Source organism: Pseudopodoces humilis, chromosome 8, assembly GCF_049639895.1.
Source record: "Pseudopodoces humilis isolate 2021_Gansu_Grassland_sample_001 chromosome 8, ASM4963989v1, whole genome shotgun sequence".
In the NCBI taxonomy this organism is placed as follows: Eukaryota; Metazoa; Chordata; class Aves; order Passeriformes; family Paridae; genus Pseudopodoces; species Pseudopodoces humilis.
This window is the reverse complement of record NC_142207.1, coordinates 23873294-23888416: the sequence shown is the minus strand read 5'-3', so window position 1 is coordinate 23888416 and position 15123 is coordinate 23873294. Positions and strand designations below refer to the sequence as shown.

Here is a 15123-nt window from a genome sequence, read left to right as displayed (position 1 = left end):
AGGCAGTGGGAACAGAGTTCCTGATGTGAAGTCCTGGATCTATGACATGGGGACAATTCCAGAGCTGGCAGGTCTTCCCAGAGAGACACACACAGGAAATAAGCATTCTGTTTGGACAACTAATGTAAAGATTAGCTTTAATTCACAATATAAACAATGCTAGCCTTGAAGATATTTTCTTCTAGTTGCTTTCTAAGCAGCACAAACCCCTCTTTAGTGAAGAAAATGGAGACAGCTTCTGAAGAATGACTAAATAAGATTAACCAGGAGGAGATAAGTACTTTATTTTTTATTTTGATCTCTCAAATCAGACATGTTCTGGACCAAACAAAAATCTCTGACTTAATTACCACTCTGAGCTAAACTTTTCATGTAATTTTCAGCTGACCAGTGTGGACTCCTGGCACCAGAGCAGGGAGGAACCTCTGGCAGGACCACAGGGGGTCACTGTGGGCAGAAGCTCTGCATATGGGTTTGCCTCCACATTGCTTCAAAGCTCCCTGAAATTTATTTCATTCCAAAGAGATACCACTTATTTAACAGCAAAGCACTGCTTTCTGTTTCCAGCATGCCAGAGTTAGGCTCAGTCAGAAATCTGGGGTGTCTGCTATGGTGTGACCCTTGGCAAAGAGGAGTTCACCAGTGCCTGGTTCCGCTGGGTGTTGAGGGGAGCTAAGTGATGTTACAGGCAAAATGAGCCCCACAGGAGTTCAACACAGCTCAGTGCAAATCCTGCACCAGCTAAACAAACTGGGCAAAATGGAATGTTGGAGAGAAGGGGAGGACAATCATTTTATCTCTGACTTTATTAGGCTGTATGCAACAGCAAGTTTTGTCTTTGACTTGAAAGTTGGTATTTTATCCTATATATACAGCATAAATTGGTTAAAATGAAAGAAAAAAACAAAAAGAGAAAAAAGGCAAAATGCTTTCTCATTTAATAAACTAGTTCTAGAGTTAGTGCAACAGGGAAAGAACTTCAGCTGTACAAAAACTGCCTCTTAGTCAAAACTCTTGCTCATTATCTAAAGTAAGTAATAATAATCATATCAATATTCACTGCACCATTGAAGGAAAAGGTTAATACTTTCAAATAGGTAAAAATTAATGAGACAAAAAAGAAAACTGCTGGGATTACTGATGTGAAATTTAAAATCCTTGGTCTATTGGGAAAGCTGTTGGTAAACTCAGGTCTAAAAATGAGTGAGATAAGATTTAAAAGATACATGATAGTCTACATATGACCATTTTTTGCACAGCTACTTAGAATGATTAAAAATATCCCATTTAGATTGAAATACACACTAGAAAAAAAATCCCTTATTCTTGCAGCAAATAAATGTTAACCAGGATGATAGTTATTTTCTGGCATGAACCAGAAGGGAACTGGACAACCATCATTTCTGGGTGCCCCAGGCAGCGCTGGAGGGCCAAACTAAACTACAAGGAAACCTTAGATAATTAGACTTTCACAGACATACAGAACAAGGCAAAGGAAAAAGACTACAAAACAGACCTAAATCACAAAATGTAGTCTCAAAGTTGTCCAGCTGTGTAGAAGGAGAACTCACCTCACCTTGACATAGGGGCTATTCTGACATGACAGACCTCAATAAAGATTTAATCTCTGCTGCATGGACCAAGGGCAGTTTCCACACTCATGGCACACTCTCACCTGGCCTGAAACCTGGCAGTGAAAGACAAGATTCACACGAAGGAAATAAGAGAGCAGTGGAGACAAAAAAGGGTTTTGAGAGGTTAGAGGAAGGCCAGAGCTGTCGAGAAGCTGCCAGCAAATACTCAGAGAAACAGATTCAAAAAGCAGGAACATGAGTCTGCAACGGGTGTCCCCAAGTTAAACTAACTGCCAGAATACTAAATTTTTGCTAGTGATTGCTACTGTTTAACCAAATGCACCCAAGGCTCGTACTCAAACAACTTCCCAAGCAGCTTGCAATTATTGCAATCATTGTACATTGATGAAGTCGTAACAATGTTAGTTTGTGAAAAGACTTTACCGTGCCATCAAGTACTCTCGAGTAGAGAAGGAAGACAAGTAACTTGAGCAGACAGCTGCCCAGGGGTGTGAGTCCATCAGTAACACTGGAGAGTATTACTGAAGTGCCACTTTCCACCTGCTTGATTGCTTAAGGTTCAGTTTGTGTTCAAATGACTGAAGAGGCTGAAGATCTGAATACAATACTGAGGCAAAGATCATGAAGTAAAATCCATGATTACCAGGAAAACAGTGCTAGCAAATCCCAGGATAAATTTTTTAACCCATTTTCTAATAATTTCATGTGCAGGAATCAGCTGCGATGGAAAATGGCTCAGAACTGACCTGCTGATCACAATCTTTGCAAATTACAGCTGCAAATGCCATCACTGTCAGTGGTTCCTTTCTTGGCTGGGAGCTGTAGAAATATTTTAAGTTCTAAAATAAAAACCAGCAGCAGCAGCAGCCAAAACAAAAAAAAAACCAAAAACAAAAAAACAAACCCAGCCAAACATTTCTTAGCATGCTATAGCTCATAAAACCATTTAAATTGTATCCTATCTGAAGGTGTTTGTACATTCTGGAAAGCGACATTTGCCGTGGGAGAAGAAAACATACAAAACAATAAAATTTTTCCTTAGCCAGTGATTAGTTTTTGCTGCCTTAGCAATTTCCTTCCTTTTGGAATAATGCCTCAAGGATTTCAGTAAGAATGCTTTGTAAAGCTAGTCCTGGCCAGCTGTTTGTGGCTTGCTTGTGGTCAGAATGCACATGCAGAGAGCTCCTCACGCACAAGTATCATCTTACGCGGGAATCAAGCCGCCTACTAATAATAGTTCTTCTTGGGAGTTAGGACCCCTTTTTACGAAAAAGAAGATGCAAATATCAGTTTTGTAAAGCCACTGTTGGGTTTCCCAAGCTTTCGAAGAGTCAGCAAAACCAGGTTCCACAGTCTCATTCTTGCCTTAAGCACAACTAGGTGGGCTGGAACAGCCCAGGGCAATCATTGTTAGCTCAGAATAACTCAGCTGTAATTTCCAAAGGCGTTTTTCAGAATTTCTACTAGCCTTCCTGCATACCAGAGACAGAGGGGATCATGGCTTTTGTTTTATACATCTCCATCTGTACTGTCACAATCAGAAACACCTTGCTGTGATTCCTTTGGAATGAGCCACATGCTCCTTTGGGATGTGCTGTACACAATAAAGCCTCAGTCACACACCAGCACCAGCATTCCAGGAGGCTTGAAAGCACACCTCTTAACAGTAGCAGCCTGCTTGCTGACCACTTTTCAAAAACAGACAGTAAAAACCTAATATTGGTCAGGATCAAAAAATCTTCCAGGTCACAATATTTTAAAAGGAAAACTTTTTTCTCCCCATCCCCTGTTTCCCGTCCCCTCCTGCTAGCCCCCCTTCCCTTCAGCTCATCAGTACAATTCTACTTGGAAGAGAAAAGGATACAAACTAGCACTTAGTAACACAAACATGTTACTTTCAAATAAATTGGGCTTTTCGGTTAAATGGCTCCCTGATTCTGCAGCTGTCCTGCAGATCCTAATACAAAAGGGAAAAGGCAGAACAAGCACTTCAGCTGATCCCAGAGCAGCTACTCTGTGGAGGTGGCCAAGGAAAGAGCAGGACATCTTCATCCAAATGTTTGCTTTCTACCAGTACCTGTGAACAGCTATGAACTTCAGAAAGGCTTGAAGGGAATACCATCACTACCTGCCATTGAGCGGTGGAGGCTCAGTGCAGTCATGTTTAGGTTATGTCCAGGATGTCCAGGTATCAGAACAAACCATATTGTAGAGTGCAATAGAGCTCACTGCTGTATTGAGCTTTCAATCTGCCTTGCTCACATTTATTTTCTGTGTGACTTTCTGTTTGTCTTATCAGAATGAAGAACACAGCCTCAGCTAAAAAACAGAACCTTTACAATGCACCTTCATCTACTTAACACCGCTGACTCTGTTAGTGCAGTTTGGTTCCACAAGATGTATAATACCACGACATCAGTTCTCTGTGGGACATCTGCATGCTGGGGATCCCAGGAAAAACATGAACAGAAGGAGCACGTCACTGTGCTTCATTCTGCTACTCTGATAGTTTCTTGATCCTTCAGTAAAGACATTCGAGAAAAAAATCAGAAGTGATTTTAGATACAGGGATACAGGCACAGGAGTAACATTTTGAAGGGGAGAAGGACAAAACAGAACTCCTTTCAATAGACATAAAGCTTAATTCTACCCCAGAACTGCTTTGGTTACTGTAAAAAGAGACTCAAGTGGTCCATCTGATCTTGTTTCCACCAGCTGATGACACAGGCAGCTCAGACGCACAGGAAAGCAAAGCTAAGCTCTGCAGCTCCCTGCACTCTCACTGAATTTCTGCAATGTTCTGTAGTTGGCAAAATCTTTCTGGACTGATATGTTCCATTTGTTTAGTCTCCGCTAGCTTTAGGTCCAGATTCATTAAATTCCCACTTCTCATTTATTTTGAAGTTTTAACTTCTGTTATGCCATATAAAGAGTTAAATTTTGTCTCTTAAAGCTCAATAAATGGGCTACCTTGATTGATGCTTTAAGTGCAACCCCTTCCCAATATTCTGAACATAATGAGGTTAGTGCTAAAAGCTGGATTCTCTCTCATCTATCTGCATTATCTATTTATTCCGCACACGTCACCATGGTAAATGAGTGCTGCATTAAGTACTAAATAGCAGAGGTCAGAAAAACCCTGTGTTGCATTCTTTTCCCCTCAGCAAGGCTGAAACATCTATTAATGGATTTTAGTTTATTACCTGATGTAAACTAAAAAAATATATTGAAAATATCAGTATTAGCATATTATTGAAGTTTGACTTAAACATAATCTCAAAACAAACTATCTTGACATTCTTATTTAATTTTTTTTTTCTTATAATGTTTAAACAGACTTAATTTCAAATATTCTCTGAATTTTTTTGCTTTTTAACACCCCTCCCCTTCAATACAAACAGAATCTTTGCCACAGGCTAAACTAGACATATTTTGATCCAAATTCTTTTTTTTAAATGCCATCAACATCCCAAATTGTATGTCCATGTAGTTGTATTAAATATAGCTTAAGTTCTTTGACTATAAGAAGTAATTACACCTAGGCACTTCATTTTTTAACTAGAAAACTACCATCTATTCCGAATTCTCAGTGAAACTACATGGGGTCCATAAGTGTTTGGCACAGTGCAAATCTTTTAAGAGCTCCTCTAGCAAAATATTAAGCCTTATGAATGCAATAAATTTAGAATCTGTCCCGCTGACTTCCCCACCAGGTCAGGCAGCCATGCCCACTGCTGCTCCCTACCCACGGCAGGGCTCTGTGTGCTGTATACACAGAGGTGATAACAAATGTAAACATTCCAAAAGCTTATCAGGCCTGACGCTGAATGATCAAGCAGCTGGAGAGCTGTAACGTGAAGCCATGTATATTAAAAATAATTTGCAAATAATCTCCTGGGGTGGAAGAAGGCTGTTTCTATGGTGCTTTTGTATAAGGAACAAGGAAAACAGATGAAGAGTCCAAGGTTCAGCCTCTAAAAATACCACGTTCACTTTCAGATAGTTCCACGGACATTGACCCTTCCAACACAAAACCAGTGGGAGGCAGGGAGCGGGAGGAACAAGTGAAATCATGGTACACATTAGGAGTTTAGCTGCACTGGTAAATAAACAAATATTTCAGTTCATTTCTTGGGTATTCTAGGCTGGAACCTAGAGTAATGGATTAATGCAATTCCATCCGTACTGGGAGCAAGTCAAGCTTTTGGGGTTTTGGCTTCATGCCCTCTCAGCTGCACCACTTCTCTGATTCAGGTGCAAATCCGAGCCCTGGTTGTGAATATCCAACCTCTATTTCCATTCTCCAGAACTTTCTTAGGCAGTATTTGCACCCTGGCCTGCCCCATCTCACCCAGGCTCTAGTGAATAGGAGAGAATCATTCTTGTTGTGACTAAATTTACTCGCTTCAGCCGACTAGGAGAAACTAAAAGTTCATATGGGTCATGTAAAATCAATAAACACTGAAAATGAAGCAAGCATGGATAAATAAACATGAAAAATTCAGTAAAATAAGTGAATATTGACCAGAACATGCATGATAGCTTTTTGTTTTTACTGTCTCTGTGTAGCTGTCAGACCCTTCACTGCTTACTGACTAGAGAGACAGTCCAGACTCTGTTTGGGCTCTATATGAAATAGTACATGCTTCCTACTGTAAAATGTGGTTTACACAATTGCTAAAATATTCACAGGGAATGTTTTTTTTGTGAATTACTGTGTTCAGGACAGCAAAAATTGTGAACATTTAGCTGGCTGCTTTGGTGATAACCCTCAGCCTAGGCAGAGCTCACTACATCCCAACCAACTCAGGCCTTGTCCTCCAGCCTGCTGTCCTTACCTCTCTGCAGGGAGCTGGACAACTCTTCTGACAAGTGATGACAGTGACATATAAAGTCCTCACCCTTCTCATGAAAATGAAGCATCTTCATGAAATGCAATGTTTTCATGAATGATGAAAAATTTATTTTTTTTTTAAATTCATTGTTTCTTTTTTGGAGAGTGTGAGTTGTCCTTTCTAGGCTGAATAAAGATCAGCTCAAGCACAGGTTCTTGACAGTTTTTTCTTTTAAGTCCTTGAGCTTTCCTTTTTATTTTCATGGGGTCTGTATTCAGCACATTGCATATGTGTGAGGAACTTTTGCTGTGCCTTGTCACAGGGAATTCTGTAGGCCTGAATTGTGGAATAAATTCAGAGCAACCCAAATGTGAGCATGTGAGCATAGTGTACATAGGTAAGAAAAAGGGATGCTGTTTGTCACTGCACATTTGCAGTCACATTATCCTGCAAATAGCAGGGTATTTTCAAGCACAGACACTTTCATCTCTGTTCTGGAACCCCTATCACCTGTCAGGTCTTATGCAATGTTTACTTCACATATTTCCTTGTTCCACCGTGTCAGAAAGTCCTTTCCAGCACAGGCTGAAAGAACACAAAGGTCCTCACTGCCTTGACTAGAAGTGCCTAATCTCTGAACATCCTGGTGCCATTGGTAATGTACACTGGGCTATACCAATCCTCCGGTGTGAGGGAACACAAATGATTTTCATTCCTTATTGAAATACCTCCACAGACTCCTGGACCGATATAAAAAGAGACAGAATATTTTAATAGCGTATACATTTAGCATATAGAAAGACCAACTAGCTTGACAAAAAAAAATACAGTTAATGACAGATTTTATTCATGTACTACTTTTCTGAATGTTCTATTACCCCATTAGAAGCCTAAATTCGCAATTGAAAACATCTGTTATTTGGTTTACTCACTCTCCACTTCTTGGACCAAAGTAAGCAGTATGTCCTACCAGAATCTTAATAGTTTGAAAAACATATCAGTTTCCATGAACTCTGAGACCAAGAGTTTTCTGCTGAGGCTTTTTCCCTGAGAAAGTATAGCAGAACTGCTTGACAATGCTCAGAAACACCTGCCTCCTACTAAGTAGGTCTTTTCTTGAGCTCAGTTTATTTTGTCTCGGAAGAAAAAAAATATGTGATCATTAGCTATAAAACCAAACATATTCATTCACCTAGAAGCATGATCCAGCCAATATTAGTCACAAACCTTAATGCTGGGCAAAGCCACTCACATTAATCCCATCAGGAATGTGGTGCTGCTACAGTTTGCATCAGCAGAAAAGCACATCTGTCTGCGGTAATGAGATTTATTGTGCAGGGAAAGTCCAGGAGCGTCTAAAACCAATTTAGCATTAAAACCTCGACTACTTTGGGTTGTCATAGAATTGACAAAGGTGTAAGGGCAGATTTTCCTCCCACCACTCATCTGGCTGTGGTGTTTGCCACTGCACTGAATACTGAGACTGCCCATGAGGCATCTCAGCAGAGCTCTGGGGAAGTGGCAGTGAGCTGAAAGGCATGGATCCTTTCTGGATAACCAAAAATCAGCTAGGAATGAGAAAGCAAAACTGCTGATGCCCAAACACAAGCTACAAGCACCTTCCTTGTTTGGAGACAGGTACAGATTGCTTTTCTTCAAGTTATGATGCCCAGTATCCAGTAAGCTCAGATGTACTGTGCTATACTGTTTTGTATTGCTTTTGCAGTGATAATATATCCTTCCTGCTTTGAGATGAGATTTGCAAAGCACAAAAAGGCATCTGTATTTCTAAACACAGAGTAACATTTACATTCCAAGCAAGGAAGTCAAAACAGGCAACAAAGCAGAAAGGGGAGCTGGAAACAGCAAATACATAGAAAATTAAGATACAGTTTATCCTAATGTTTACCCATATTCTAATGCTTCAAGAAGACTGAACACTTTGACATAATTTGAAGAGCCTTTGCCAGCCAGACTGTTTGATGTTGTGTTGGCTCTGTGACAAAGCCAGTCTGTACAGGAACGCTGGCATTGTTTTCTGATCAAAGCGAGCCCTAATAGTATTAAACCTGAGTTGTGGTCTGACGTGCTTTCTTCCCTCAGCTATCAGTTCTCTACTTTGCTATGAGCTTTTTCTTGAGCTGTTGCATTATGATATGCTGCTGCTGGCTTAAAGCATGCTCAGACTTTTACTACAGCTAATAAGAGATGATATTCCTATATTTTCTGCTACACTGGGTAGGGAGACAGGAGGGTGCTGCATACACAGAAAAGGCTGCTTGTGATGGTGATACTCAGTTTCTGTTGACTCCAAGGATATTGCAAGGGAAAAGGGAAGCGGGGGAGCTTTAACAATTTTTGGATTAAACACTTGTGTAGTATAATAGTTAAATGTGATTTTAAAAGTAAGCATGAGCTTATGTTCCTTTTATGAAAGGCAGGGGTAGTGCAACTGTGGCTATAGCAGGATGTGAGTGGGTTACCCCAGTAACCCATGCACCACCCTCACAGGATGAGATGCTGCCCATTTGTGTAGTTCTCTCACTTTATACTTGTCTTTGCCTTCCCAGGTAGTAAAAGGATCTTATCACTTCAAATAAAAGCAAACTGACTTGATATTGCAAAATCAAATGTCAGATGCTCAGAAAATACAGCTCTATGGATGGCAACCGAAGTGCAATAGATTTGACTTCATAACTCAGGTCTCAGTTTGCTAGCACTAGTTTCTCTGCTCAGACGTTACACAACCCATCTAAGAGCACTTTACAGAGAACTTACAGCTAGAGTTAAGGGTTTATCCATTGCTGTTTCTTCACAAGGTCATATTGTCCACTGCAATCACTGTTGCTGCTGCAACTCATATTTCTCTTTTGCTGACTCTGATTGCATTTATACATGATGTCAACCAGAGTGAGCATGAGGAAATGTGAGAGTCAATGATGCTACAGGCTGGATATGAGCTCCTGTAGTCACATTTATCACCTGCCTTTAAATCTTTCAGTGTGGTCTAACACTGTCTGCTTGGAAGCAAGGTAGTCAAGCAGACTCTTACAGTTTTTGAGTAGCTGTCATTGGTTTAAAATGACTTAGGCTTAGTAGATATTCCATCTTCACTTTATAGCACAATAGACCTGACCTAAATAGGTGAAGAGGTATCCCTATCAAAGCTGTACCAGGTGTCAGGGATGGACAAGAAGACTTAATAGTAAACAACTTTTAGATCTTTTTACAGAAGAACTCAAGCTGAATTTATTATGAAGTTCTTAAATGTCCAAACACATTTTATTGCCGTCTGGTTTCCAGATGGCTGTGCATCCAGAACACCAGAATACCACAAGAATGCTATTTTTTTTTTTCCCTGATGCAATCAGAAGCAGCTGTAACAGAGGGCTATAGAAAAATCTGATTGTTAGAGTATGCCTGTCTCTGTTTTTCAAAAAAAGAGACGTTTAGATAATTTGAGTAAACTTTACAGGGGCATCCAAACATTTAGAATTGCATTAGGATACACATTTCAAGCTCTTGGAATCATATCCTTCACTAGCTCCTTGCTCCTAATAAAGGAAGTGGAACACTTCAGTGGGTAAAATTCAAGGGACAGGACTCTCATTTAGCCCAACTGTAACAAAAAAGGGTGGCTCTGTCAGTATCACTGGAATTCTCTGCTGCTCAGTTTCCCCACTGATCTAGGGAATCAGACTTCTAAAGCAATTTGTTGGAATTTTCTGGAGTGTGGAATTAACACCTTTTTTTTAAAAAATACATTTTTTATTATTAACTGCATCCATTTGCAGTCATGAATTTACTATTTTTGGAGACAAATTTTATTCAGCATCAGGGGTTTAATCAGCAAGGTGTCAGGAGGCCCTGGGACTAGCTGGCTCTGAAAGTTGAAGGCATACAACCAGCTCAGAAGCTGTACAGCACCTTGCAAGATGAAGACCACAAGGGCTTTATTTAGTATTTGCACTTCATTGTAAACCTATTGTCTGCCTTTCCAGCCTGGCTTTCCACTCCTGTATTCAGCAGGTTTACAGAGCTACCTTCACACGCCCTGCTCAGAACTTGCCCATATTAAGCAAATGACACCCTATGGAAATCTGCATGAACCTCATGGTGAAGGGCAGGAAAATGAAGCTGCTTTTAAAGTTTTTATTTTTATCTGACTTTATGGAAAATATAAAAACAGGACAAGGTTATAATTAAGCCAAATAATACATTCATTTATATTAGTTCCCAGTAGCTAGAAAGAATAAATAATATCTTAATAAACAAATCTAATTAAGCGAAGACAAATACTAGCTCATGGGCATATATGGAAGTTGGCTGAAACTTGCAGCAATCTTGACTCATAATAAAAATTATTTATTTAAAGACTTATTATGAACATTGCAGGAAAGGTGATAACAGACATGCACCACTTTGTTTACAGTAAAATTTCCTGTAAATTAAAGAGTTCTTATTCTTTGTTTGGTTTTGATTTGGTATTGTACCAAGTATCTGTTTATAAAAGGAAATATGACAGTACAAAGTGTACAAAATGAATTGCAAAAGAAATTACCAGTCAAGGTGAATTTGCTGTAAATTAAGTCCTAGTAACACAGACAGTGTAGATCCCATTATTATCCCATATAGGTAAAGGAAGTCAGTTCAAAGCAGATCTTTCATGCACCGTTTTTGAGAGCTGAACTACCTGAAACTCAGGACAGAAAGCTACTCTCCAAAAAAAATTTAAAAAAAGATTCAGATGACTAAGAGATATGACAGGAAAAAAGGTTGCAGAGCACAACAAAGGTAAAGTTTGTTATAAAGTAGGCACTGTGTTCCAATGGATTACGTATTGAGGATTTTCCCCATTTTGGTGAGGTTTTTGTTTATAACACTCCCTAAACAGCTTATTAATGAATCTTTCTGAAGTCATATTTATATAACAAAGTATGTCTCAACCTCAAATAATCTCATCCCACAGAGAATCTTCAGTGGGGACTCCTGGGTGAAGATAACGTATTCAGAGTTGAAAAAGAATAATGAAAAAACACATTATATATTTTATCAGGAAACCGTAAGAGGATCTGTTTGTAGAAACAACTCCTTGGGTTGAATTAACACTGAACCCAGCCTGGTATCTCTAGTGGTTGGAATTCATGGGTCCCCAAAGTCTCCACCCAGGGAAAGAAAATATTTGTGGATGGAAGCACTGGGTTATATTAATTCTCCTACATATAACCAAGATTTACATGGAGGATAAAATTGTGAAATCAGTGACATTATCTGAAGGCCAGGAATTATCCATGTACATGGGGTTCACTTCAAACAGTCCTAAGATCCATTGTTTGACATTTAGAGCTACAAAATTAATGCTGGATTTTTAAAATCACGTAGTTAATGAAAGCAGTCTGCAGCCAATCCTGTGTATACAAGTTCAGTGGTTTAGAAGGTATGTGAGCACTCACCTGGGGGCATGTGTTCATTCATGATGACGAGCGATGCTGGTGTAGGCCTTCTTTTCCTGATCTGTAACAGATACAAACCAAGGAGAATAACTAGGGCCCATCAATTGCCACACACACAAGGCAAAGCAAAAAATCTGTCTGGTGTCCTCCAGAGTATAGACCAGGCAAAGTCAGAAAGGAAACTATTTAAAGAACAGCAGCACTTCACCGTCTTACTGACAGCTTGTCTGGTCTGACAGCAATCAGGGTCATGCTGCTGCTTGCTCAGGGAGAACAAAAGCACAGGGTGAGCTGTCCAAAATACCTTAAGAATTTGTAATCATCTTGACCTAAGTTTTTGGATATGTATTGCTGAAAACTATCAGTCACATCTTAAAATTTGACATTTAGCTTTGCATGGAAGATGCTTGCCGTAGTTTGTGAGCTTGTATGTGCAAGTACCTACCACTGCCACAACTCTCACAAGTAATAATTAATAATATTTTGCAAGTGCATTTCAGAGTTTTGGAGGAATATTTTCCAATGAACTTATATTTCTAAACTGTTGTCAGAGGTGTTACTACTGTTCTTTAACTAAAAATACTTCAGTATTTAAGACCTTAAAAAGAGTATTTCCCATACAGCAGATTTTACAGACAATTATAGTCCTGAACTGTATGGAATTCTTCAGAGTTTATCTGGGTAACTACTTTTGTTCCATTAACAGTGGCTGAACTGTATGGTATTGGAATACCCTCCTATAATGCACACATTTGCACTGAAAGCTTTGTGTTTTGTATTGCTTCACGAAAGCCTCCAGGCCTGATATTCTATTGAATTTAAGAGGGGGACCAGGAGCATTTATGCTAAAAACCATTCTGACACAAAACCTCAATGTCAGTACATTTGTTCTTTTTTTATTTGCCAAGCCAACATCTGTATTTAGCTGGGTTCAAATTTTGCTTTCAGAGGTGTAAGTGGAAAATTACATCATCAGGGTTAATGGGTTTATTCCAGATTAGTGTAACTGTAGCTGACTGTAGAATTTACTATTCTAATTTCATCACACACCCACAGTGAAACTGTATAGCACTTGGAATCAAACTCACAACACACAAAAAAAAAGACTGCCCATAAATACCAGGCAGAAAACAGGCTACAGCATTTCAAAAGCCATGGGAATTCCAGGAAATCTTAATCCTATGATTCTCACAGATTTCAGAAAAATACCAGAACACATCCTGCTCAAATTAATTGCAGAACTGTTCTGTAAGGTACGGACATCTTGCAGCTCAGAAGTGCCTGTGGACAAAATGAGGACCTGGAACAATTCTTTTCTACACCCTTCTAATATTTTGCATTCAGTGGTCACTCACAACTCACCATTTTCTGGAAAAGGTGTCTGCCTTTTAAGTGACACAACGTCTGAATATCCAGGGAACCAGATAACTGTCCTAAAGGTGCAAATAATTTCATAGATAATGGTGTGGAACTTCCAAGGTTATATTATTCCCCTGATATCATCTAAAATCAGACGTACCCAAATAGAAGCAAATGTTGAGAAGGACTTGCACAGAGAGAAATATACTGGGTCACCTAATTAAGATTTATCCAGTTTTCTCACAAGACTGCATGTGACCTTTTTTAGGCACATCTACACATATCTGTACACAGTTATAGATATATTTTCCTCCTTAGACATCTTTACTTATATCTATATCTATATCTATATCTGTATCTATATCTATATCTATATCTATATCTATATCTATATCTATATCTATATCTATATCTATATCTATCAGTACAGTATATATATGTATATATTATTATGTGTATCTTTTGGGAATGAGTTAAAACCTAAAATAGGACACACATTATTCCAACAAGGACATAACTACGGCATATTTCCACATGTATATATTTTTCAGACAGGTAAAAACGACTTATAGACTGTAAAAAATAATGAGAAATACAGAAAGTAACTGAAATGATGACTGTTGTGCAAAACATTAATTGTATTTTCTCATGTTAAAATGAAAGGTAAATAAGATATCCTCTTCCCAATATTTCTGTTAGGTACCTATTATCACCTTTGTGCTTTGCTTTATGTACATATACTACATTTGATCTGTTGAGAATGTATTCATTGAATGTATTCATGTCAAATGTAAGTATTAGGGTAGAAGTGCAGTTACAGAAAAGGCACAACAAATATATGCTAGCGAATCTACTCAAGGTGAAGAAGCCTTATTCTGGCTAGAGGACATATCCTTCTTCCTCTTTAAGTGCATCGACCATGGCTATAACCTCCAGAGTATTTAATCTACAGTTTCACTACTATAAGCTAGAAAAGCCTTTAGGCCACAAGTGTCACTTGTTCTCCCCCACATCTTGCCCCATTCCTACCCCATTCCCTTAAAAGTGTGGAGGAAACTCATCTTCCTTACCTGTTCAGCTGCCTCGGGATCTATCTGGCTCTGAAACAGGGGCACAGCAAACTGGATTTTTTTGGGGCTGTTGGGCTCCATCGTGGTGCTGAGGTGAGACAGACGAGAGGCGAGGCTGGAGCTGGAGACTGGGTCTGTGCCTCTGCCCCGGCGCCGTCCCCACAGCCAGGCTGAGCTCCGCAGTAACAGCTGTAACTCCCGACTTAGCACGGGAATCTGCGGGAGCCGAGCAACTCCCTTATGCCACATCCACAGAGATGCCACTGGCTTGGCTATTTCCCTTTTTTTTCTCCACTCTCCCCTCTCTTCAGCAGCCCTTCAGATCCTCTCAGCAGAAAGCTGAAAGGAACAATAAGCTAATTGTGTACCAGCTCACTTCTACATATGCCAAGCATTCACTCAGAAGCTAATTGAAAATGCAATACTAGCATTGCATGGCCTGGAGCCTTGGGATTTGAAAAAGAGGATCTCTCCACCGTATATTACTAACTGGCTGCTCAGAAGTGCAATGCAAGCTCCCTCTGAGTATTGCTGATGGGCTCTTAATTATTGATGAACACAAATCAGGAAGTTTTCAGATTTTGGGGGTGGAGGTAGCAGGAGGGGTGGATGCAAAAATTTGATCTCTGTTACAGTGTGCCAGAACTGCTCTCCTCTTTTCACATATCAAACAATTCCCTTTGCTCTTTCAAATATTTTTTAAAATCTTACAGTTTTAGACTCCACTAAATCTTACAGGAAGATTTTTGGTGATGGTGCTACAGAGTTGCCCACAACCTCATGATGCTTCTCTGGTGGGCTTGCACCTCAG

The 15123-nt window shown here is 39.5% G+C and overlaps 1 protein-coding gene across 1 annotated transcript in view; it reads right to left on the bottom strand.

Annotated features, from left to right (window-relative positions):
* PPP1R1C (protein phosphatase 1 regulatory inhibitor subunit 1C) overlaps positions 1-14579 on the bottom strand; it is a 48544-nt gene extending 33965 nt beyond the window's left edge. Inside the window, exons 1-2 of the mRNA XM_005519860.3 lie at positions 14313-14579; positions 11884-11944 (exon numbers count right to left, since the gene is read on the bottom strand). Of these exons, the coding sequence (XP_005519917.2) occupies positions 11884-11944; positions 14313-14561 (310 nt within the window). The 5' untranslated portion in view covers positions 14562-14579. The remainder of the gene's footprint in view (positions 1-11883; positions 11945-14312) is intronic.
* Positions 14580-15123: the final 544 nt, after the last annotated feature.